We start from the raw sequence: 21,692 nt of genomic DNA, 5'->3' as shown, positions 1-21,692 counted from the left end.
TACAGACAAAAATGTCGCCAACCAGAGTTCCTAGGAAACGAACTCTGCTATTGGATGGCGGAACGTCGCACATTAGACATCGGTCGTAATGAATACCTAGAAAAAAAACGTGCGTACTCGTATCTCGATCGTTTGAAAATGTATCACAGCTTAAAAATCTTACAAAATTCAATTGATCTCAAATGATCTCAAATGAAAAATCCTCCCAGGACACATTTATGTCAACAATGCGATGTATTACAACATATTCTGAACCGTATTCAACAAATACACCCCTCCGATAATTCAACACACAGGAGTTTAAAATTTCGAGAAATTGATAATATATTTCATCAAGCAGCAGGACAAATTAGCTACAATATCATACATAATAATGGAAAATATCAAATGACATTATCGTAAATACGAAAGAACTAAATAGAAAAAGAAGCTGTTTATTTTTTTTCTTTGTCCTTCTCCTTCTCCTTCTCCTTTTCTTTATCTTTATTCTGCTGTAACGACCCGACAGCCTGGCGCACAGCTTCGGAATGCGGATCTACGCCCGGCAAATTTTCCAGAACCGATTGTAGGAAAGCAGGATCGGACATGACGGCTGCGTAATCCTCCTCCACATCCATCGCCTCTTCTTTCTGCGACTCGAGCTCCTCTGTGAGATGATGATAATCAGAATTTACAAGCGACTGCGAGTACGATAAAGATATCAATGAACTGATCGGTCGAGAACTCACGCTGATCCTGCATGGACATTTGCATAGCGAAAGCAATTTGTTCCTCTTCGGTCATATTAGTGAAGTCCGGTACGTTCGCCCTGCATGGAGCGGTGGTGTCGGTGGTGGCAGCCGAGTCATCGGCGCCTTCGAGAGACATAGCAAGAGCACGCTTCAACATGGCCTCCTCATTGGGAGCTTCCTTTATAGTCTCCGGCTGCTTAGTCGTGGTGGTATCGTTCGCCTGCGCGCGACGTGCTTCATCCTCTTGCCGCTGCCGTTGCTCTTCCATAGAAACGCGCAATGCCTGCAAAAGTGTCACATGAAATCACGTGATATCTTCGACGAGGGAGAAAATGATAAAATACACGTTAAAGCTACCGACCAATGCGAGCTCGGGATCTTCATTCGGATCGACACCGAATTCAAACGCGGCACTGCCCATACCAGCGGCACCCATCCCGTCTTCGCCTTGGATGATCGGTGAGGAAATGAGAGCGTCCGACAAATGCGGTCCTGGTGGAACGGTGACGAGATGGCTCCCGGTACCATCCTTGCCGTTCAATGCGTTCACAAAGGCCGTCAATACCTCGTTATTGACACTCTCCTCGCCAAAGCTTATGACATCAACGTTCACTTTTTCCTTCTTCAAACGCTTCGCCAATTTCACCAGTTCTTTCTCGTCGATGTCTATCGGACTGCCGATAAATGCAACGATACGCATTTTGTGGTTCTTGCCTTGTCGATGTTTCAGAGCTAACTGTAAGTTTTGCAAAATCTCAAGTTTACAAATTGATTTGGATATATCATCAAAGCAAGAAGTATGCACTTACATGAGCAATCCTGATACCTGTGACAAGAGCCAACTTTCCATTTGGTTGAACCTGATGAAGCTTTGACAATATTCTGCCAACATCGCTCGTGAGTGTTGCTAAAACTTCAACACTGCAAAGATCAGGAAACTATTTAGATTTAACTTATTAGAAGTTCTTATGTACAAACAGTTATAAGTATCGGGATCATTACATCAATAATCACATTCTTTCGCAATTAAGGACATACTTAGCAAGCGTTATAAGACCGACGTTATTCTCCGGATTTGAACGGGTTTTGGAGTGACACACCAAGTTGACAGCATCTTGTTGTGCTTGCAGGCGTGTGGGCATAAAATCCCCATTTCTCATGTAATCGCTGTTATCGACGCTACAGAGTTAATATTGCGCATTATTAGTTCGAATATGTAAACATTAGAAATAGTTTCTTGAGATTGTTTGGTAACGAATATGTTTCCATGGTTTAACGTGTAAGATTGTCATGTCATTGTCATTGCGTTAACCTCAAAACGGCAATTTGACCGGCTACGTACGTATAGAATTGAATCAACATGGAAATTTTTGCCGAGACTTCTTACTTATGACAAACAAATTCCGTAAGATGGATAAAATTGTCACAAAAGACGATACGAAGTTGTGAATCTTTGCAAATGCGAGACTCACCATATCATAGTACTTTCCAGCACCATCTTGGATGGGTCGACTGCATTATATCGCTCAATGCGAGACGGCGCGATTCATTCAATTTTGATCCGCTCGCGTTTCGCATTTGCGCATGCGTGCACATAGAACGTATATATATAACAATTTAAATATCGGTAGCGATCGTATTATTGAAAATTGTCGGGTTACAAAGGAGGAATAACTGTGATCATAAAAAAAATAAACATCATATATATTCTATTAATATTAAAACTTTATTGTACTTACATGATCACAAGAATAGATCGTGTGTCATCGTAAATCTACTAAAAAAATAAGTATACAAATCTCTCTTTCTCTTTTGTATCTCTTATTCCAGTGCGAACTTAAGTTGCTGACATTTGATGATATTTTTAAATCATATTCCTTAGTATTGTTAAAAAATATTAACTTTCTAACGAATATTCTCGACTCTATAACTCTAATTATGCATCTTTAAAATATATATTTTTATCCGTGCGATCTCGTGCAGACTCTAAAAAGAAGTATCCGAAGATTTCAATTATACTTTTGCTTCGCAAACTAGATTTAACTTCTAACTTAAAAAGCGCAAAGTTATATTTTATATATAATATTTCTTGATAAGTTAAAAATGCAATACATATATCCTTTTTTTCCTTCTCAAATAAAATCTCGGGGCTCATAATTATATAGGATGCTTCAAATCAACATGAGCAAACTTAGCGAGAGCGTAGAATAGACAGAAGTGAACAAAAAAGTCCTCTGCCATACATTTGTAGATTAGGCCACTCTGAGCAAAAATATCTCTCGCGACTTTGCAAATAACGTGCAAATTTTTGAGCTATCAATTAAAGAAGCCTCTGTGCATGACTATTATCGATAATTAATAATTCGAAACTTTGCATGTTGCTTGCAAAGAGATACGGGACTTTCTTGTTCGATCCGTTTTACGTCCTCACGAAGCTCGTCCATGCTGATTTGCGACACCTTGTATAAAAAACTATGACGAAACCTCGAAATTCCTAAGGACCGTAGCTAAGCTAAGATGGACTATTTTGTATAAAACGGGTGGGCAAAGAGATGTCTTTCTCCTTACAGCATCACGATGAAGCTGTTCGGAGAGATACTTCATCTACATGAATGTAATTTTATTTCGGAAGGATCCAGAGAAGAGCCGTAAGCGTGAGAGAAAGGCGATGGAGATGGAGGCGTAGGTGAAGGTGCAGGTGAGGGCGAAGGTGAAAGCATCGGTGGGGACGGTGACAAACGTGCGTCATCATCAAGCCGGCCGCTGAAAACCAGCGTCGAGTACCTCGGCGCTTCCTCGTTCATCAGGACTACCTGTTCATAGGTTGGCGGCAGATCTTGCCACGCGGTATCGTCCGATAACTCATTCTGCGACTTCCTCGCTCGCCTCCTCTCGTCCAGCAATCGTAAGACAATTACGGCCGGCCCCAGCAACAGCATGATAGTCCCGATCACTACCATAGCGACGGCCATCGCGGCCCCGCTGGCACTTACGCGGCGCGAAAATTGCGCCTCGTCCTTCCTCCTCCAGAGAGAATCTGACATCGACGACAGCTGGTCGGCTTTTCCTCGTACGGTCGACGTCGGTGACGTCACAGATCGCGACGTGTTTTCCGGAAAATTTATGTCCTTTCCTCTCACGCGGCTATTTTCTCCCTTCACCGGTTGCGAAACGGATTCTTCCGGACTTGCGATGTTCTCCCTCGCGCGAATATTCGCCGAGATCCCACGGCCGACGATCTTATCGTGAATGATTCTCGCGAACCTGCTCGATGTGCTTTTATCGATGGGATCATGCTCGTCTGATAAGCGGTTGTCCGCTCGCGACGAGCTTCCTCTCGACGTTTCCGGATTAGTCGTCGAGATTTCGAGAGGGTCCGGCAACGTGGATCGTCGTTCCTCCGAAACGATCTCAAATTCGTCCCCCAACTCGCTCCTGATCACGTTTAATCCGGAACGGTTCCAGTCCCGTCGAGCCGATCCCGTGTTAAACCGAATGACCACCTCCGCGATCTTGTCGACGGATTGTCTCGGTGTTTTGTTTTCGGTGTCCTTCACGGATGACACGGTGCCGAACTGAATGCTCGGAGCGCCGATCGATGATGGATCCGCCTGCGGAAAAGTAATTCCAATTGATCTAATTGATCTAATTGATCCGCTTTGCCGAGAGACCCGCTCGCTCGATCGCTGCGTTTGCCGCAGGAAAAAGTTCAGTTAATTTAACGCGACGAACGCAAACCAAACCGCGTTCTTGAATGTTATAATTTCTCATTCGACAATGGAAATGCGATATGATGCGTGTGTTATGTAACAGTTACATTGTTGAGTGGGAAATTACAGGGTCGATATTACCGTTAAATGGCGTTCGCTGAATAATATAGAGGCGATCCTCAAAATATTATGTTACATGAACATTGACACGATCACGCTACTCTTTTTGTATTTCTTTACATACAAATCTTACATAAGCATAATCGTGACATAAATCGTGAACGGGATAAATGTGCGCTACTTCGTTTCACTATATCTATCGGAAAATCCAACTAAATTGTGCAAAAATTTTTCTACAAACTTCTCGTATCTTCATAAGCTTCGAAATTTCACTGAAAAGATATAAAGATAATCTATGAAATTTTCCTGAAAATGAAATGTCAATTTTGAAAATTTTCATCGTTCTCGTCGCACATTGAATAGTGCTCCAATTTTCATCTCAGCACGTATTTTCACCGTGTAGAAGTATAATTTATACAATTCTACGCAATCAACAATATGTAAACTTTGTGGAAAAAATCGGCATTCCGTCGGTAGAATTTTCAAGAGGCATCTCCTTAATTCGACCGACCTTCTTTCTCCGTGCGAGCGTACACACGCGTACATACACGCATAAAGCGAGAGACGATTCAACCGATAGTCCGTTCTTCTTAGCTGAAGTAGCTGCACTAGTTTAAGAAATTTACGTACATTACGCACACATTGCAACGTATGAAACGAGCACGTGCGAGATTCTTACGCTTCGGTGTGCGTGCATTTCTTGAACTAGTGTGGCTAGTTCGGCCGGAAAAACAAAAAAAGGCGGACTTCGAGTGTCGATTACCTCGCTAACGTTAGTCGCTTCTAGCGTTCTCCTCTGCAGGGAACTGACACCTTTCTGGAGCAGGACGATACTGACCGCGCTCCAGGTGGCCAGCTGCAGTACGACGACTAGTCTTGAGGTACATTTGTTCGTTCCCGAGGAGACAGACATTGTGATAATTGGCGGGCGGCATCAGGTACAATCACTCGATGGCGCGACACCGCAACACCCACTCGTTGTACCTTGCCTTACGATAATTTAGCGGCATTTTAGCGTTAGTTACACGTGCACCGTGATCGAAGACCATCAGCGTGTATATAGGTCGGCACACGAGATCTACAAAGACGACAAGAGGATGTCGCAAGGTCTGAGCGATTCCAACAACGTTCATTCAGAGTGGGTGAGAACAAGTACAGTAGACGAACATTGAACATTGACACGATCACCCCCCCCCCCAACTCGCGCGCGGACTCGAATAACACGCGGACGGGAAAAATTGTGACAGTCCTCGCGCGACGCCTCAGCCCCGTATCACGCGGTAGATTAATATTAAAATTCTTAATCTCCCGTATTTGTGGAATTATTCTTTTTATCGACAAATATACCGAGCGTGTGTCATTAGGCGTGGCTTTACATAAATAACGCGCGATGAACGCATGTAACTACCCAGGCCTGACGGGAACATTTTGTTGAAGTGTGACCTTTCAATTGACCTCGTTTCATTAATATATACACAGTTTTCAATTTAATTCAGTAGATTTTGCGATGCCTAATATTTTAAAAATTTATTTTTTCACTATCACTTTTCGGAATTACACTTTAATTTTCATTGTATTTCATGACATTATGGTCGAATTTCACGATGAAAATTATGATTTATTTTGAAATATCAGTTATGTTCTTTAATCCTTTTAGTGCCGAGCGAAAGTATCGTACCTATGCGAAGAATACCGAGCCGATTTGACGAATTTGCTAAGGTTTGGGAAAAAGCTCATAAAAATCAAACTAAAAATGATATTTACAAAATTCAAAAAGCAGCGTATTACGAAATAAAGGAAGAATAAAGTAATGCCAATTGTATTTCAATATTTGTTGAAAATCATACGCATACACTCGCAATGCGAATAGTAAGACGCCTTCGGATACGCGACGATATATCGTCGTTCGGCACTAAAAGCGTTAAACGCACGTAACGTTTTACAATCCAATATTACACACGTTAAAAGAACGTATGTGAAACTAACTGTGCTATCTGGAACTGTTCTCTCGTGTAATTATGTTAACCTTTAAAGTAAGAAAAAAAAACCTAACGTTCTCAAGTTATCATTTTACGCTTCTTATAAATATATATTTTCACCTAACTCAATAAATAACCGATGGGACTCGTATAATGCCGTCGTATCCCCCCCCGGCGTTATACGGGGCTCTACTGTATCTGCACGGCTTCTCCCGTCGTCGTATCGAATCTCCTCAGGGAAGAGAGACGGGCAGATACTTTTTCCGCGCACTGTACATTTCGAAATTGAATACATCAGTTATATCACCCGGACACTCGATACCGTTTCGCGAAGCGAAGAAGGCGCGTTCGCCACACAAAATAATACGATTACAATTCAAAGTATATTCGAGAACGAATGATTCGCGCGTCCCTGACGCTTTGGCGGAAACGGATCGTCCAATTTGCATACTTTTGATCTTCCAACTTTCGTGCGCTTTGAACTCGACTGGTCCCTTGTGCTTCGTACGCGGCGGACAAAACGGCGAGAATCGGATTCTCGGTGATATTTCTCCACAGCACGCGCGTAGACTTCGACGCATAGATTTCAAACGTCGGCGGGCGGACGCTTTCGAAACGAGTCGAAGAGGCGCAGGTCGGACACACTTTGAACAAACTCCGAGTCACCGCAACCACGGCGGGCTTCGGCAAGAGACTGGAGGATAAAACGTAAGAATTTCCCTCGGCTTCGACTTGACTCGATCGATTAACCGTTCGTGCGTGGCCGACGGGCGGTCTTCAACGCGGCGCGATTGCGACTTATTTGCTCGATTATACGCGGCGGCTCGTAGCAGCGGGCATGTAGCAGCGAATGACTCATTTCCACTACCTTGCACCATCGTTCGTCGCCGTAATCCCGTACGCGTTATACGTACGAGACGTGACCAGTTTAGCGACCCTGAAACCCTGATGTCTTCGCACGTAAGACGGCGCACGACACTTTTCCGCGACGCTCGTCGCGAACGTCGCGTCCACTCGTTCAGATCACCGACGAAAGGCACACGCACTGTGCGTACCCGGGTTACGTCGCGTTTTATCATAACGGAAGTTCCCATTGTTGTCGGGTTTTTGCAAGAAAAAAAGATCGTGGTGCGCATCGGTGGAAATAGATGATTCGCGAAGAAATATCGTCGGGTATGTCGAGTACGTGTACACACGGGTGCATCAATTGTGCGCTCACATTGTCGGTGATCCCCTATCTCTCTCTGTGTAACATCCGAGAAAGTATACCTTCGTATTTGCACGGTTAATGTAACTTCGGTTCGGTTGTTTTATTTTGTACGGGGAGAAAGAAGAAAAAAAGCGAAAAAAGTGTCGGTGATCCTTACGAGATTGCCTTATGTGACTCGCGACTATTGTTGCGCGCGACTGTACACCGCTATTGTCTTGATGGCGATAAGAAGATAAAATATTGACAATGTAAAATGGCAATTTACGTACTACGCGATTTATGCGTGTGTACATGACACGCGATTGTAAAAAAGAAAAAAAGCAACCTGCGCCAAATACCGGTCGGTCGGAAAATTCTACGAGTCGAAGTGAATTTTTATGCCGCGATATCTCGCGCACACACAGAGATAGTGGTGCCATCTGACGAACGTTCGCGGCAGCGATGATGAACGCGACGGAGCGTCATGTCGGATACGAACGAGTTCGTGCTCGTCGTGAGTCGTCGAAGGAGACACTATAACGAGAGGAAACGTTCAAACAGAGGAACGACGCAGGTCCCCGAGAATTGCGAGGTCGACTACGAGCACCTTCTCCGGTAAGTCATCGCACGTCCCGCTTCGCGACAGCGAGGTCACGGCTTAACTCAATCTAACCTAACCTCCGTTAATCTGACTTACGCAAAAATACGTTTTTCCTCTCTTCTCACGACGATTTTCAGCACGGTTGGCAGCACGCTGGTCGAGGTCGGGGACACGCCGTTCGCCAGGCTCGTTCTCAGCCAGCTGACGGAATCGCTGAACATTCTAAACTCTAATGGTGTTCCCGAAGTAGTCTGCTACGGGTTAGGGCGATTCTCCCAGTACAGGTCACCGAGATGCCAGCTGGCGCTACTGCTGTGCCTGAAGGAGCGATACGGCGCTCGCGTTTACGCGTACGACCCGGCGTTTTGTCCCGAGGAAGTACGGGCGTTGGGCGCTTTGGGTATAGAAATCATCGAGACGAATGAAGAAGGCAAACGCGTCGTCCGGGCCGAGACGACGACTCTCGTCTACATGCCGCATTGCTCCCGGCAGCTGACGAATAATTTTCTCTACGCCAATTGGGGGAATCGGCTGAGCAATTGCGTCCTGCTCGCCAATAGCTTCTCAGGGATAATCGACGATCACCTGCACGGAGACGTGTCGGACACAACAGGCTACATACTGCGCATTCGGCCTTATGTTACAGAGACTCGGTTGGAAAATTCCTTCTCATACGGGGAGGTTTTCAACGACCTCAGCATACACATATTCCCTGAGCGAGACTTGCTCCGAGTTCCGCCGGATTTCTGGGACTCCAGAGAGGAGCCGCGATACTCGACGGACGAGGTGGAGTTTATCAGAGCGACGACACAGCGGTGACGAATAATATCCGAACGCTTGGTAATGATTTATCTTCAGACTCTTGTGACATCTGTAGCGCGAGACGCACAATTTCCCGAATACACGGTTACATTGATGGTTTCCTCCGTTTTTAGGTGAAACATGGCAGCTGTGAGTGATAATATTAAAATCGTACGCTCTCTTGTGCAACAACTCCGCCGAGTCTCGCAGAACAGGAGTACGAAGGAGAATGCCATGTTGCAGTATGTCATGGAACAGGCGCATGTTCACAAGGAAACGTCCGAGGTGTTGTGCAAAGCTAGGGAGGAGTTGAAGAATCTGGCGGAAATATATCTTTGTTATCTGAAGTCTCAGCAAACATACAAAGACATTCAGAAACAATACGCTGGTAAAGGTGAACGTAGTATAAAAGAAACTGCGGACCTTGTGGGCTTTAAATTGCCCCATGATCCAAAATAAAAATAGAATTAGGCGGAAGTAGGACTGAAAGTGTACATAGAATTGTTTGATATATTACTAACACTACGCAACAAGTTTCTTCCATATATTATTACTCATTATCCATTTATTCATCCGCTTTAACTTATTCCCGTAAAAAGTCCTTTGAAGAAAGATATTTATTGTGAGAAAGCATATCGTGAAATTTAAATTTTTATTTCTTAACATATCTCTTAACGTGTCTTTTTTTTTTAATACTTTCAAATAAAATATACCATGATTATAATATATACATTTCTCTGAACTTCATTAAATCGTACAAAAGTAAAAAATATGTCTTTAAAATAATAGTATACTTTATCTCTTATTTTTTAATTATAATACACGTTTTTATATGAGTTAAGTATAAATCACAAAGTTTGGGAAGTATAAATCACAAAGTTTGGGAAGTTCGTGTCGTCCGCTGTTACAAATAATCCTTGCGTATACATTTTGCGATCGTTGACAGCTGCATGTTACTCGTACCCTCGTAAATCGTGCCGATCTTCGAATCCCGGAAGAATTTCTCCTGGGGGAAATCCGTCGTAAATCCGACGCCTCCCATGAAGTCTATGCACTTTGCAGTGACACGCACCGCGGTCTCTGTAAATGCACGCAACGTACGTGCGTTATTATAAATATCAATTTCGAGTTCATGAGGAAATTGAGATTAACGGATTATAGTGTACCGGATGCGATTAATTTGGCCATAGCTGCTTCCTTCATAACGTCTTTCTTAGCGTCCACCAGCCTAGCTGCGTTGTAAACCAGCAATCTGGCGCATTCCACGTCGGTTACAGCCTGGGCTATTTGATGTTGCATCGACTAAAAATAAAAGTTATTTTCCAGATAAGAGAGAGAGAGAGAGAGAGAGAGAGAGAGAAGGTCACGGCGATTTATTAAAAGATAATAGTAAAATAGAATTCGTGTCCGTATACTTGGAATGAGAAGATGTCTTTTCCAAATTGTTTCCTTTCCAGCGTGTACGGTATAGTCGCGTCCAAGCAACCCTGAGCTATACCGATCATTTGAGCCCCTATTCCGACCCTACCCTCGTTGAGAAATCCAGCAGCGTATCTGTATCCGTGTCCAAACTGACCCAAGATGTTGCTTTCGGGTACCTGAGGAAAATAGAAAATAGAAAATTACGTGGGGAAAGAAAGTAAGATTGAGAAATAGTCATGTGTCGGTCTTAAATGAAAGTGTTTAATGAGAGATAATCTTAGCCTGATCCTTGATTTTAGAATTGTTAACCCCTTGACATACAATGACGAGTCTGACTCGTCATTCATTTCATGGGCCACTGTAGACTTTGACGAGTCTGACTCGTCAAGCGCTTTTTTCGGCGGACGCCGTGCAGTTTACAATTAGATTACATAGTTGCTTCACTCGTGCGTCGATTCTCGTTTGTTTATAACGTTCGAGATGGCCCAAGAACAAAAAAGCATTATATTACAGAATATTGCAGAAGACATACTATATAATTTGTCTCTTCCTAACTACCCAAAGCGTGGCAGACCGTTGCAAAATGAATACCCGACTCGGCTACAGGCCAAACGTTGAGCACATTTGTCGGAACATATTCCTTCGACTCAAAAAGAAATTACCTACAAAGATATGCCGCGTGTGCGTAAAAAACAACATAAGAAGTGAAACAACGTGGCAGTGCAAAAAATGTTTAGTTCCTTTACATGTTCCAAAATGTTTCGAAATATTCCATACTGTACAGAACTATTAAATTATTATTTTTTAATGTTATTTAGATGTTCTTTGTTAACATCAATCTGATTAATAAAAATCCAAATTTCAAAATAAAATGTACTCTTTCCCAGCTTTCACATAACTGTTCAGTTGAGCGAAATTAAATAGTATTTTTTGGTCGCATTAAGTTCCATTTAATTTGTATGTCAAGGGGTTAACAACAGTCAGCGACGTTATTGTTGATTGGACATTATCGTTGCGCTGATATAATATATGGCAAAAAATTCGCGATACTATAACGATAATATTAAAAGTTATAAGGTTGGCCTACTGGCGCGCATACCCTGACGTTATCGAAATGAACCATACAAGTCCCGGATGCTTTGATACCTAGCTTGTCCTCGGGCTTAGCTACCGTCAGACCAGGCATGTCACGCTCTACGAAGAATGTCGTAATACCGCGGTATCCCTGTAATATTAAGAAAAAAAGAAAAAGATATATTGCTATCACTAAGTTTTATCTACGCTATAAACACATGTACTGTCGCTAATATATTGTTATATCTGCCTGTACATAAATTTTTCTGCACAGAGTGTCGTAAAAAAATGTTACATTTTGATTTTTTTAAAAGTGTTTATGAAATATCGTACAATTTGCTTTCAATGTTTATAACGAACTACATAAAGTGTGATAACATTTTTTTGCGACCCTGTACGAGTATTTTTCAAGGACGCAATGTAGAGGGATTTTTATAAGATTTATTTACTTTAAAGCAAGAAAATCAATAAATATCGTACGGTTGATACGTTAACTGTCAAAAATGTAAATCGTGGGAAAAAATATATTAGGAGCCTTGATATGTTGATACAATCTACTTTAAATAAAAAATTTGAAGTATTTGGGAGGTAAAATTCTATTAACATGGATGAGCGAGATATTTATGAGCATTCATGTACATGTAAATGGCATGCAAATAATATATGTAAAAATTGACTTACCGCAGAAGTATCCGCATTGGCGAAAACCAAGAAAATTCCAGCGATATCGGAATTCGAAATCCACATTTTCGTGCCGTTTATCACGTAATCACCACCGTCCTTTTTCGCTTCGGTCTTGAGAGAAAATGCATCTGAGCCCGAGCCGGGTTCCGTTAGGCAAAAGCTACCAGCCTGAAAGAATTATCTTTGTTATATTGTGTATCGATTGTTCTTTTATCGCGTATATTGATTTAAATTATTCCTGAAATCTCTAAAATGTGTGCAATCTTTGCGATATAACTTACGCAGCTTTGTGCCAATTTAGACAGATACTTCTGCTTTTGCTCCTCGGAAGCGACTTTGATGATCAGCGAGTTTACCAAAGTGTTGTGAATGTCAACGAGAGCGGCTACGGCACCATCGACCTTCGCGACTTCTTCAACGGTTAAAATTGTGCTCATGAAATTGCCACCGGTGCCACCGTATTCGGTCGGAATTTCGAGGCCCATCAACTGAAAGAATGGCAAAAAAATTGGTGGTGATTATGGTGATTATATAATAAAACATTTTCCTTAATTTGTTCGTATCGACAAAGAAAAAGCACAGATATTAATATAAATGAAGCATTGCCTGTCTCATTACAGGCAATGTATATTCTATAATTTTCCATCTTTTTCGCTTCGTTTTTTTCCTATTTTCTTCTCATTTTTTTCTCTCATCTTTTATTTTACTATAGCTTTCTTCCGATATTCGCTATCGAAAATCTATATAGTATATGTAACATGAATTATAGATATTTTCAGCACTGGTAGCAAATATCTGAGTGCAACCACAATTAGTGACCGTGTCGATCACGCATGACGCTTACTTCGCAAAATAACGGTTCATCGAGACGGGCTTGCGTCAAAAGACTCGTGCTATTGTATCGTGTAAAGTGGGCTTGTTTAACACTTAACGAAGTTACACGGAGAACTGATTCTCCTAATAAAAAAATCTAACGGTCAATTCTCAAAAAGTCGGCATCCTTTTTGTTCTCGTTTTTTTTTTTGTTGTTCAGATTATTATTCCTATTGGAATTATATTGAGACGTATTGATTCTACACGGACTGGAAAATCTATGAGAATATAGAAAAATGTATCACACGATATGCGTGCATGTGGGGGAGAAAGTATTATCTTATCTTTACACGATTCAAATAAGGAAATACATCGTGTTTTTTATTTTATTAATTTAACATGTAATGAATGTACTGCTTTTATGGGTCAAGAGTCTACGATATCAATAATATTTATTGTGATAAACACACGCAATCATGGTTCGATAAGCACATCGTTTATTTTTAATCGGATAAAGCTGGAATATTTGTTCATCATAGGAATTTGCAACGTACCATCACCAACGGGAACTAATTTTCTCGGCACAATCTCTTCTCGAGACCCGTCGATCGTACACGTATATATTCCCGAAAATTCAAGAGATCGAAATTCTTTATCGAAATCACACGGTATACTTACGCCATTCTCGAAGAGCTTCTTCAGAAGGCCGTCGTCTATCTTCCCCTCTTTCTCCATTTTCCGCACGAGTGGAGTGATTTCTTCCTTAGCTAGTTTAGTGACTGAAAGCGTACGGGAGAAAAATGCACGTTACATTCACGAATTACAAGGATAGGTCGTGCGGAAGCGACGAATAAAAGACGGTCTTTTGTGAGTCTATCAGCTTACTTGACGCATTTTACAGCGAAACCTCGATAGATGAATGAAAAAAGAAATTATGCTTACCGGTCTCCTTCATCATAAGTTCATCTTCTGAAAATTGTGTCAGAGGATGGTGCTGGAGTCTCGATGCGCACAAATGTACTTCGCGTGTTTGCGTCAGTTTCCGCGGCATCTAAAAGAAATTTTCATACTTTCTCTCGCCTCCATTGTTGCGTTCGTGCGAGATACGCGTCTTTTGTTGATTGCATGGGGAAAAATATATATTTCTGTCCTCATGTTCCTCACACATCGAGAAAAGAATACATCGGATATATCGTTTCATATAACTAATGTGTACGCGCGTGCAGAAAATTGACGAGGCTTGCCGTTTGCCATAACCAGTTATTTAACCTTAGGAGTTTAAACGTGGCACGCAACAAGCGTACAATTCTATACGGGGAATTGTCAGCGTGCCAATAAACGCGAACGACGTATATGGGTTATTTAGAAAATATAAATCAGTACACATAGTATTAATTAATATTTGGTGAAAAGTATCGAAGAGGACCACGTTTGAACTAAAAGCGACATTTAATTTTGATAACATATGCGAGCGACTTCGTCCGCCCGTCACATGCGGTGTAAGCAGAATTTATTAAACATTGTGTCATTATTTCAAGCTTAAATATATATTACTTTTTATTAAACTTTTTCATCTGAAAGATTTTTGATCAGGATATAACAGACGACTGATATCCCAAAGTTGAGACACACACACACACACACACTTGTGCACGCGTGTGCACAATCACACACACACTAATTCGTATATGTTACCCAATCAAGAATTGCTTCAAGGTGATTTTCTTGACGAAACGTTGATCAAATATAAACGTTGATTAAACACAATTATCTCAATTTTCTCGGCGTATATCTGCACACTGTGTTCGAGCGTTCGATATATATTATCAAAATGCAATTTAAAAGCGGATTCAAGGGTTTATGAACATTATTCCCGCTTACGGATGCGAAATTAGTTTCGAAAGATAAAATGCTACGCACTATTTATCCGCAATCTTCGAGCGATCATTAAAAACAACACGCATAGGAGACATATAGATAACAATACGGAAAACATCGTAAACCGATGTAGCACAGATAAGACGACATGCAAAGAGAGTTGCATGTAGATAAAAAAAAAGAAAAAAATACGAGAGAAAAAATCATATCAATGCTCACGTACGTCCCGGAGGGCTGATCTGAATACAGACGAGTTCATCTTTCGCTTCTTCAAAAACACGTCACGTATAAGTATCAAATGGTACGTCGGAGATGTTTACGGCCTGCTGGTTAAACACATACTGTCCGGAGTAACTTTGAGCAAACCGGTTAGCTGCTGAATCACATAGGTCTCGAGGCAAGTTCGGTCTATGTGTGCGTGTATATAACAGGTTGTTGCGTAACGAAGAGGTAAAAAGTTGATCAAATTGAAGTGCGTCCAGCGGCCAATCGGATCGCCAGGCGTGGCCGCGTGGTCCATTATCTTCCCTTTTCCATTCGATGAAGCATATCGCATAATTAATCTTTATCATTCATGTTTGTGTCACATCTTATCAACGAACATGTGGTGTCGCAAAAAAAAAAGAGAATACGTCACATTCGGCATATAAACTTTCTTACACATATTACACAGCTGTTGCTAATTTGCTGACCAGCTCTCGATGATGTAGATTCGAGCTTTGGATAAAAATATTGGGAAACTTTGTTATTGCGGTGACGGTTGTTTTTTATGTGACGTTCCTTCTGGCTTAATTCGAACAAATCGCCGTTATGCCGATCGTTCATTATGGCCGGTGTGAATCAATATGATCATTAAATAATTCGAAGGGATATCATTTAGAGATAGCATACAGCTCATTAAATTATTCATGATGATCAATATTTTTCCATTTATCGAAGTAGGACTGTTATATATGACGCTTCGTACTCTATCAGAACATGCAGATTTCACTTTGAGCAGAACTATCTACTCGTTATTACAGACTAGACAAAAATTACTGAGCATTTCTTAAAAATAAATAAAAAAGAAGTAAGTCACATGTAAAGATTGAATTGCGCGAGAATAGGCTTTGAAAGTGTGCAAAAACTTTTCTGTGTTTAGCTCACTTTCATGTACAGTATGATGCGTAGATATGATAGATTTATTGCAAAATTGGATAATAAGTTAATTTAGTTAATCAGCAGAAAGTTAATAACTTTTAACTTAACATAGGCAATTTTAAATGAGTTAACTTTTAACGTAAACTAGTTATTTAAAATGAATTAATTTGAACTAATCTCGCAACTTTTCTATATAACTTAAAACAATTCATCAATAAAATAAAATCATTGCGCGGTGCTTCTAATAGAGGATAACAATCGAAAATAATGAATTTATTTGATTTTGACTTTTTAAGTGCTAATGCTCTTTTTCATATGAAATTCTGAGCACAAAACAGTTATTTTCTTATAATAGACTATCTTTTCATCATCACACATAAATTTAATCTACGATGAAGAGATTATTTATGCAAAAAACACACGTATGATTTTGCATAATTAACTTTTAACTTTAACAAATTAATTTCAACTTAATTTTTAATTTAGTTTTTATTTAGGTAACTTTTACTTAACTTGGTTAAAAATAATAATTAACTTAATCAACCCTGATTTACTGTATATGAATATTTCGATACTTCACTATTTAACAGATTTGGTAGTTAATTAAGTATATAAATAAAATAATTATATTATCAACATGGAAAACAAATATATTTCAACCTTTCTTGACTCACATTGTATTTACAAATTAGAGCCCTGGAAGAGAGAATTAAGTGACATACAATCATCTGCTACACGCAACTGAATAAAATAATTCTTGCCGAATGTCCTGAACGTAATTATTGAAAAAATGCAAGCATGAAGTCAACAAGAAATTCAATTAAAAAAATAACGCTCAAAAGTGGAGAATGATGACAAGAATACAAACCAAGCGCGTTAGACTAGCGAAGCGTTAAGACTCGCAACACTGTCTTCTCTTCAACATTCTCTTCAAGTTACTTCGGGCCGAGCATTTCTTCAGGTTTGACCCACTGATTGAATTGCTCCTCCGTAATTCCATGTTTCAGCGCGGACTGTTTCAACGTGAGCTTCTCTTTGTGCGCATACTTGGCGATTTCAGCGGACTGTCAAACGATTGTGAAAATGTGCACTTACAGACATTAACGTATCTTACACTCGTATGTTCTAAAGAGATCGCATATACCGCACCTTGTCGTAGCCGATATGTGGATTCAACGCTGTGACGAGCATCAAGCTTTCGTTCATGATCTTCTTGATATTATCGAAATTCGGCTGGATGCCCACGACGCAGTTCTTGGTGAACGAGCAGCAGGCATCGCCCAACAGCCTCGCCGATCTCAAAACATTGGCGACTATGATCGTCTTGAAGACATTCAACTCGAAGTGGCCGTTGCTGCCGCCGATTGTCACCGCAACGTGATTGCCCATCACTTGGACGCACACCATACTGAGCGCTTCGCACTGCGTCGGATTCACTTTCCCGGGCATTATGGAACTTCCGGGCTCATTTTCCGGTAGAGACAGCTCACCCAGGCCGCATCTCGGCCCACTTCCGAGGAACCTGATGTCGTTCGTGATCTGTACGACGGATTATACAAGATACAGACTAAGAACATCGGCGAAGTAAGAGGCACGCGACAGATCTACTGTTAATGCAGATGTGCACCTTAAAGAGGGAAGTAGCCACCGTATTGAAGGAACCGTGTACTTCGACCAACGCGTCATGCGTAGCTAGAGCTTCGAATTTATTCGAGGTGCTGACGAACGGCAGACAAGTGAACTCGGCGATCTTCGCGATTGTCTTCTCCCCAAAGCCCTTTCGCGAGTTCAACCCGGTCCCGACCGCCGTAGCGCCGAGAGCTAATTCATACAATCTCGGCAGCGTGTCCTTCACTCTCTTGATGCCCTTCTCGAGCTGTGCAACATATCCTGAGTGAGGAAAATACGTAACATTTTATTGACGCCAGGTTCCGCGAGTAAACCTTCATTAAAACGACAATACCGAGGTAACAATCTACGGACCTGAGAATTCTTGGCCCAGTGTCAGCGGGACTGCGTCCTGAACGTGCGTCCTGCCGATCTTTATGATATCCTTCCACTCCTCCGATTTCGCCTTCAACGCTTCGTGCAGATGTTCCAAGCCTGGGATCAACACTTGGTTGATTTCCAGAGCGACGGCTATGTGCATGGCCGCCGGGAAGGTATCGTTGCTGCTCTGCTGCATATTGACGTGATCGTTCGGATGAACGGGTTTCTTCGAGCCGAGTTCGCCACCGAGTATCTCGATCGCACGATTCGATATAACCTGAATATTTTTGACACGATTATCTCATTGTGAAACAATTGTCGCAACGCTTCGCGGTTGACGTTGAAATTGAAGCAGGCAATAACCTCGTTGACGTTCATGTTGGTTTGCGTGCCGGATCCAGTTTGCCAAATAACCAGTGGAAAGTGATCGTTATATAACTTGCCACTTATTACGTCATCGGAAGCCTTGCTGATGGCATCGGCGATCTTGGCATCCATGCCGTATTCTTTGTTCACCTCGGCAGCGGCTTTTTTCAATATACCCATAGCGACTATCACACCGTACTGTAAGAGAGATTCGATGTCGATTAGATCGGATGTGGGCGAGCGTGCGAGATAAATTTAACGTACAGCTGGTCCTTACCGGCATACGCTCGAACGCATCGCCAATTGAGAAATTCATCATCGACCGGAGAGTCTGGGCACCATAATACTTATCGCTTGGAACTTTCAGCTCACCAAACGAGTCCTTCTCTATTCTGTAATCTTTACTTCCACTGCACTCCTGTACACACAATACATTATTCAACATTGTCAGTTGTATTAATAATATTAATATAAATATTATATTACTAATGCAAGGTATGGCATATGTGTTAATATGGAATTAGTAATATTGTAGTTTAAAATGCATGGAAAGCTTAAAATTCTATACCATTATCAGGATCGTGTAAGATGTGACTGAGTATAGCTGGTAGTATGTTAGCAGGAAAGACTCTAAAAGTTGGAATGCTGAGGTCTTGTGTGATAAGAGATGTTGGGTAACAGGATTGAATGCAGGCACATATACTACCAGATATACTCATTTAAGATTCGACTATAAATATGTAAAATGTTGACGTAGCAACCGTCTAACGATATTCAGCCACAAATGTTTGTCTCAGAAGTTAAAAAAAATATTACGCAATGCAACGCTGATATTTATTTATAACCATCGAATACTTGAAAATTTGCTTGTGTCTTTAATATCGTCCTTTCCGTTCGTCGATCAAGTAATTTTTATAATTACATTTTGTTAACGATATCAACATGACTATTTATCGCGAATTTTCAGTAATAACAGAAAAACACGAATTTATTTCTCACATATTGTCGCAATATTACATCGACAGCTCGACAAAAAAAAATGCTAGTTGATTATGTAAAATTCGCCTGTAAAAATGTAGGGAAATGTGTACCTTCATCGTAACAGCTGAAGTGGACAAATATAATTTCAGCGTTGAATAAATTGACAATTTGTTCAATTGACGCATACCGCGAGCGGTAACACTGCACTTCAGTACGTTCAGCGTCATTTTTTTTCTAACCGTGACAACGTTTTCGGACAAGGATTTCGCGACTTGTGTCTTGTTTCACAAATCGTCAACTTCTCGCCGGGGACGAAACGAGAATCGAATATATATATATATATATAACAATACAAAGATACGGGCACTGCGTTGCACTAGTATATAACGCGCCCCTGGCACTCAAAATGCTTCGAGTAATTAGCTGTGTGTCTGTCAGCATATAATCATACAAAAAGAGTTTATTTCATGTTTTATAAGAAATTTGTGTTGAAAAAAAAACAGGGATTGCACAAAGTTTTCGATGTGTTTATCAAAATAAAGGAACGGAATCGTTATTTCGTAACAATACAGCAATCCAAAAGCTTCTCACACCTAACCAATTTCTGGTCAGATGTGTACGCGTGAAAGTCGATTTTCCCAATTTCGGGACGATTCAAATTCGTTTCAATCGAAAACGTTAGGTATTGAAACTATTTAATTTGAGACGTAAAATGTATACGGCACTGAGTGTAATAGGAGATCTATATAACAGCTGAAGTCCGACGCGCGTCCACTTGACGATCAATAGGAGAGGTTGAGCTTGAGACACGAAATGTTTCTAGCTAAAGTCACTAGAAATCAAATCTTCCTATTGGCTGTCGGGACGCGGTATGAATGCTCCATAATTGTCATTGCGGTCTCCATGAATTATTAAATTCTATCAATCGAGCTGAGCCGAACAGAGTCGAGATTCGGCGGACCGGGCCGAGTCGGACCGCCATTGCAGTAAGTTACGTACACTGAGGAGATTTCACACACTCGAGTGACAACAGTAAAACTATGAGTGATACGTTTCTTCGGACGAAAGGGACTCTTCGTTTAAGGTTCAATTGACGATAGGCAGGAAATATTCGCAAATCATCGACAATCTTCTTCGCTGTTATAATCGGCGTGTTGCGGGTGTCGAGACAGGAAAAATCGCAGATCGGAGAAACGGAAGATCGAGATCACGATCGAGCACGGAATACCTCGAATATCTATGTCGGCGTTGCAGTAGTTTTTGACGTGTAAACAATTCGCGGAGTTGCGTGTGTGTCATTCGGAATGATGATTCCTCATTACGTAAATTGCACATGAGAGATGCTATGGTGAAGAAAAAGTGTATAAAATCTTCTGGATTCTTCGCAACGGATGGTGGCTATCGAAAATGACTGACTCTACCTCTTCTGCCGCTTCTACTCTCGTCAGGTGAGTGTGTTAACACGTGAGAATTCAACTCGTGCGATCCTTCGCGAATGTAATCATTGTTTGCTAATCGTTTGTTTCCGACTGTTCGTTGGACGATGTGCAGAATGAATTTTGGTTTATCGCATGACAATTAATATTCGTGTGTTTCGTAGAGAACGAAACGTACGATTATAACCTTACATCATGAGAAAGCATGCGAATACGGAAGGGAATGGGAGAAAAAGATAAAAACAGATATTATTCACAAACACAATGTCGAAAATTTACAAATTTGTATGAAGCATTTTGCATTTTTTTTTTCTCTTTACTACCCTTTGTATACTTGAATATTTTCACAGAGTATCAGTACTATTTCATAGCAATTTGTGTAATTTGTTTGATGCTTATCTCTATAATTTCTATAATTAATGATGTGTAGCTCTATTATATGGATAGACTGTGTAGTAGTTTCTTTAAGTAGCTGAACTTGAACGTAAAATATTGCGGTAAGACATACAAAATCATATATTTATATTATAGAATATAAATATACAATCTCTTTTTTCCCTATGCACATGATCCTTAGATGTGTAAAATTATAGTTTGTTATTGTCTGTTTATATATATTTATTTTATATAGCTATTTGTTGAGTAGCATACTTGATTTTTTTTTTACATAAAAATCCTAATTCAACATCAATTATCAGCATTAATATTATTTATGGGAGAAATTACCATTTTTTGCAACATAATAAGTAAAATAAAACATTGTATTTTAATTAAATTA

The 21,692-nt window shown here is 40.8% G+C and overlaps 7 protein-coding genes across 15 annotated transcripts in view; 3 read left to right on the top strand and 4 right to left on the bottom strand.

The window, feature by feature from the left end:
• Nucleotides 1–299: 299 nt before the first annotated feature.
• Nucleotides 300–2,272, bottom strand: LOC106744740 (26S proteasome non-ATPase regulatory subunit 4). 2 transcript variants are annotated; one of them, XM_014619756.1, is made up of 6 exons: nt 2,204–2,272; nt 1,770–1,910; nt 1,541–1,652; nt 1,093–1,467; nt 729–1,014; nt 300–646 (listed from the first exon to the last, which is right to left on the bottom strand). In XM_014619756.1, the coding sequence occupies exons 1-6, from the start codon at nt 2,227–2,229 to the stop codon at nt 435–437; spliced, it is 1,152 nt and encodes a 383-aa protein (XP_014475242.1). In that variant the 5' UTR covers nt 2,230–2,272; the 3' UTR covers nt 300–434. The 2 variants fall into 2 exon arrangements, with proteins under 2 accessions (XP_014475242.1, XP_014475243.1); XM_014619757.1 differs by lacking the exon at nt 1,770–1,910 and having other exon boundaries at nt 2,204–2,237.
• Nucleotides 2,273–2,471: 199 nt separating this feature from the next.
• On the bottom strand, nt 2,472–7,494 carry LOC106744735. 5 transcript variants are annotated; one of them, XM_014619744.1, is made up of 3 exons: nt 7,409–7,494; nt 5,325–5,639; nt 2,472–4,342 (listed from the first exon to the last, which is right to left on the bottom strand). In XM_014619744.1, the coding sequence occupies exons 2-3, from the start codon at nt 5,472–5,474 to the stop codon at nt 3,332–3,334; spliced, it is 1,161 nt and encodes a 386-aa protein (XP_014475230.1). In that variant the 5' UTR covers nt 5,475–5,639; nt 7,409–7,494; the 3' UTR covers nt 2,472–3,331. The 5 variants fall into 5 exon arrangements, with proteins under 5 accessions (XP_014475230.1, XP_014475228.1, XP_014475229.1 ...); XM_014619742.1 differs by lacking the exon at nt 7,409–7,494 and adding an exon at nt 6,661–7,365; XM_014619743.1 differs by lacking the exon at nt 7,409–7,494 and adding an exon at nt 6,666–7,365.
• Nucleotides 7,495–7,515: 21 nt separating this feature from the next.
• LOC106744737 (SRR1-like protein) lies at nt 7,516–9,357 on the top strand. Its single transcript, XM_014619747.1, has 3 exons — nt 7,516–8,344; nt 8,468–9,170; nt 9,266–9,357. The coding sequence occupies exons 1-2, from the start codon at nt 8,214–8,216 to the stop codon at nt 9,147–9,149; spliced, it is 813 nt and encodes a 270-aa protein (XP_014475233.1). The 5' UTR covers nt 7,516–8,213; the 3' UTR covers nt 9,150–9,170; nt 9,266–9,357.
• LOC106744732 (UPF0562 protein C7orf55 homolog) lies at nt 9,273–9,590 on the top strand. Its single transcript, XM_014619734.1, has one exon. It carries the CDS (start codon nt 9,273–9,275, stop codon nt 9,588–9,590), a length of 318 nt encoding a protein of 105 aa, XP_014475220.1.
• Nucleotides 9,591–9,901: 311 nt separating this feature from the next.
• Nucleotides 9,902–16,038, bottom strand: LOC106744734 (short/branched chain specific acyl-CoA dehydrogenase, mitochondrial). 2 transcript variants are annotated; one of them, XM_014619737.1, is made up of 9 exons: nt 15,226–16,038; nt 14,067–14,175; nt 13,803–13,903; nt 12,593–12,799; nt 12,309–12,479; nt 11,653–11,778; nt 10,547–10,729; nt 10,298–10,433; nt 9,902–10,211 (listed from the first exon to the last, which is right to left on the bottom strand). In XM_014619737.1, the coding sequence occupies exons 1-9, from the start codon at nt 15,259–15,261 to the stop codon at nt 10,036–10,038; spliced, it is 1,245 nt and encodes a 414-aa protein (XP_014475223.1). In that variant the 5' UTR covers nt 15,262–16,038; the 3' UTR covers nt 9,902–10,035. The 2 variants fall into 2 exon arrangements, with proteins under 2 accessions (XP_014475223.1, XP_014475225.1); XM_014619739.1 differs by lacking the exon at nt 15,226–16,038 and adding an exon at nt 14,820–15,213.
• Nucleotides 16,039–16,766: 728 nt separating this feature from the next.
• LOC106744733 (fumarate hydratase, mitochondrial-like) lies at nt 16,767–19,705 on the bottom strand. Of its 2 annotated transcripts, none has more exons than XM_014619735.1 (7): nt 19,589–19,705; nt 18,775–18,915; nt 18,495–18,695; nt 18,126–18,408; nt 17,770–18,032; nt 17,292–17,681; nt 16,767–17,206 (listed from the first exon to the last, which is right to left on the bottom strand). In XM_014619735.1, the coding sequence occupies exons 1-7, from the start codon at nt 19,703–19,705 to the stop codon at nt 17,078–17,080; spliced, it is 1,524 nt and encodes a 507-aa protein (XP_014475221.1). In that variant the 3' UTR covers nt 16,767–17,077. The 2 variants fall into 2 exon arrangements, with proteins under 2 accessions (XP_014475221.1, XP_014475222.1); XM_014619736.1 differs by lacking the exon at nt 19,589–19,705 and adding an exon at nt 19,066–19,195 and having other exon boundaries at nt 17,078–17,206.
• A 763-nt stretch (nt 19,706–20,468) lies between these two features.
• Nucleotides 20,469–21,692, top strand: part of LOC106744736 (acyl-CoA:lysophosphatidylglycerol acyltransferase 1-like) — a 4,895-nt gene continuing 3,671 nt past the window's right edge. The window contains exon 1 of one of the 2 annotated variants that reach the window (XM_014619746.1): nt 20,469–20,926. Coding sequence is in view for 1 of the 2 variants with exons in the window: in XM_014619745.1 (XP_014475231.1) it covers nt 20,886–20,926 (41 nt within the window). In the remaining variant the exon portion in view is untranslated. The remainder of the gene's footprint in view (nt 20,927–21,692) is intronic. The other variant, XM_014619745.1, reaches the window with a different exon arrangement.

Source organism: Dinoponera quadriceps, unplaced genomic scaffold (assembly GCF_001313825.1).
Source record: "Dinoponera quadriceps isolate SergipeBrazil2010 unplaced genomic scaffold, ASM131382v1 scaffold1519, whole genome shotgun sequence".
Taxonomy (NCBI): domain Eukaryota; kingdom Metazoa; phylum Arthropoda; class Insecta; order Hymenoptera; family Formicidae; genus Dinoponera; species Dinoponera quadriceps.
Note: the sequence above shows the minus strand (reverse complement) of the source record. Positions and strands in the feature narration are given on the sequence as shown.

Coding starts and splice junctions, on each gene's coding strand:
- LOC106744732 (XM_014619734.1), top strand. CDS start 9,273: ATGGCAGCTGTGAGTGATAATATTAAAATCGTACGCTCTCTTGTGCAA.
- LOC106744734 (XM_014619737.1), bottom strand. CDS start 15,261: ATGAACTCGTCTGTATTCAGATCAGCCCTCCGGGAC. Junction 12,800..13,802: donor AGAAGCTCTTCGAGAATGGC/GTAAGTATACCG, acceptor CCATTCTTTCAG/TTGATGGGCCTCGAAATTCC. Junction 10,434..10,546: donor AAGACATCTTCTCATTCCAA/GTATACGGACAC, acceptor TTTTATTTTTAG/TCGATGCAACATCAAATAGC.
- LOC106744740 (XM_014619756.1), bottom strand. CDS start 2,229: ATGGTGCTGGAAAGTACTATGATATG. Junction 1,653..1,769: donor GGTCTTATAACGCTTGCTAA/GTATGTCCTTAA, acceptor TGATCTTTGCAG/TGTTGAAGTTTTAGCAACAC. Junction 647..728: donor AATGTCCATGCAGGATCAGC/GTGAGTTCTCGA, acceptor ATCATCTCACAG/AGGAGCTCGAGTCGCAGAAA.
- LOC106744735 (XM_014619744.1), bottom strand. CDS start 5,474: ATGTCTGTCTCCTCGGGAACGAACAAATGTACCTCAAGACTAGTCGTC. Junction 4,343..5,324: donor AAGCGACTAACGTTAGCGAG/GTAATCGACACT, acceptor ACTTTTCCGCAG/GCGGATCCATCATCGATCGG.
- LOC106744737 (XM_014619747.1), top strand. CDS start 8,214: ATGTCGGATACGAACGAGTTCGTGCTCGTCGTGAGTCGTCGAAGGAGA. Junction 8,345..8,467: donor GACTACGAGCACCTTCTCCG/GTAAGTCATCGC, acceptor GACGATTTTCAG/CACGGTTGGCAGCACGCTGG.
- LOC106744733 (XM_014619735.1), bottom strand. CDS start 19,705: ATGACGCTGAACGTACTGAAGTGCAGTGTTACCGCTCGCGGTATGCGT. Junction 18,696..18,774: donor ATGCGTTCGAGCGTATGCCG/GTAAGGACCAGC, acceptor TCTCTCTTACAG/TACGGTGTGATAGTCGCTAT. Junction 18,033..18,125: donor ACTGGGCCAAGAATTCTCAG/GTCCGTAGATTG, acceptor TTCCTCACTCAG/GATATGTTGCACAGCTCGAG.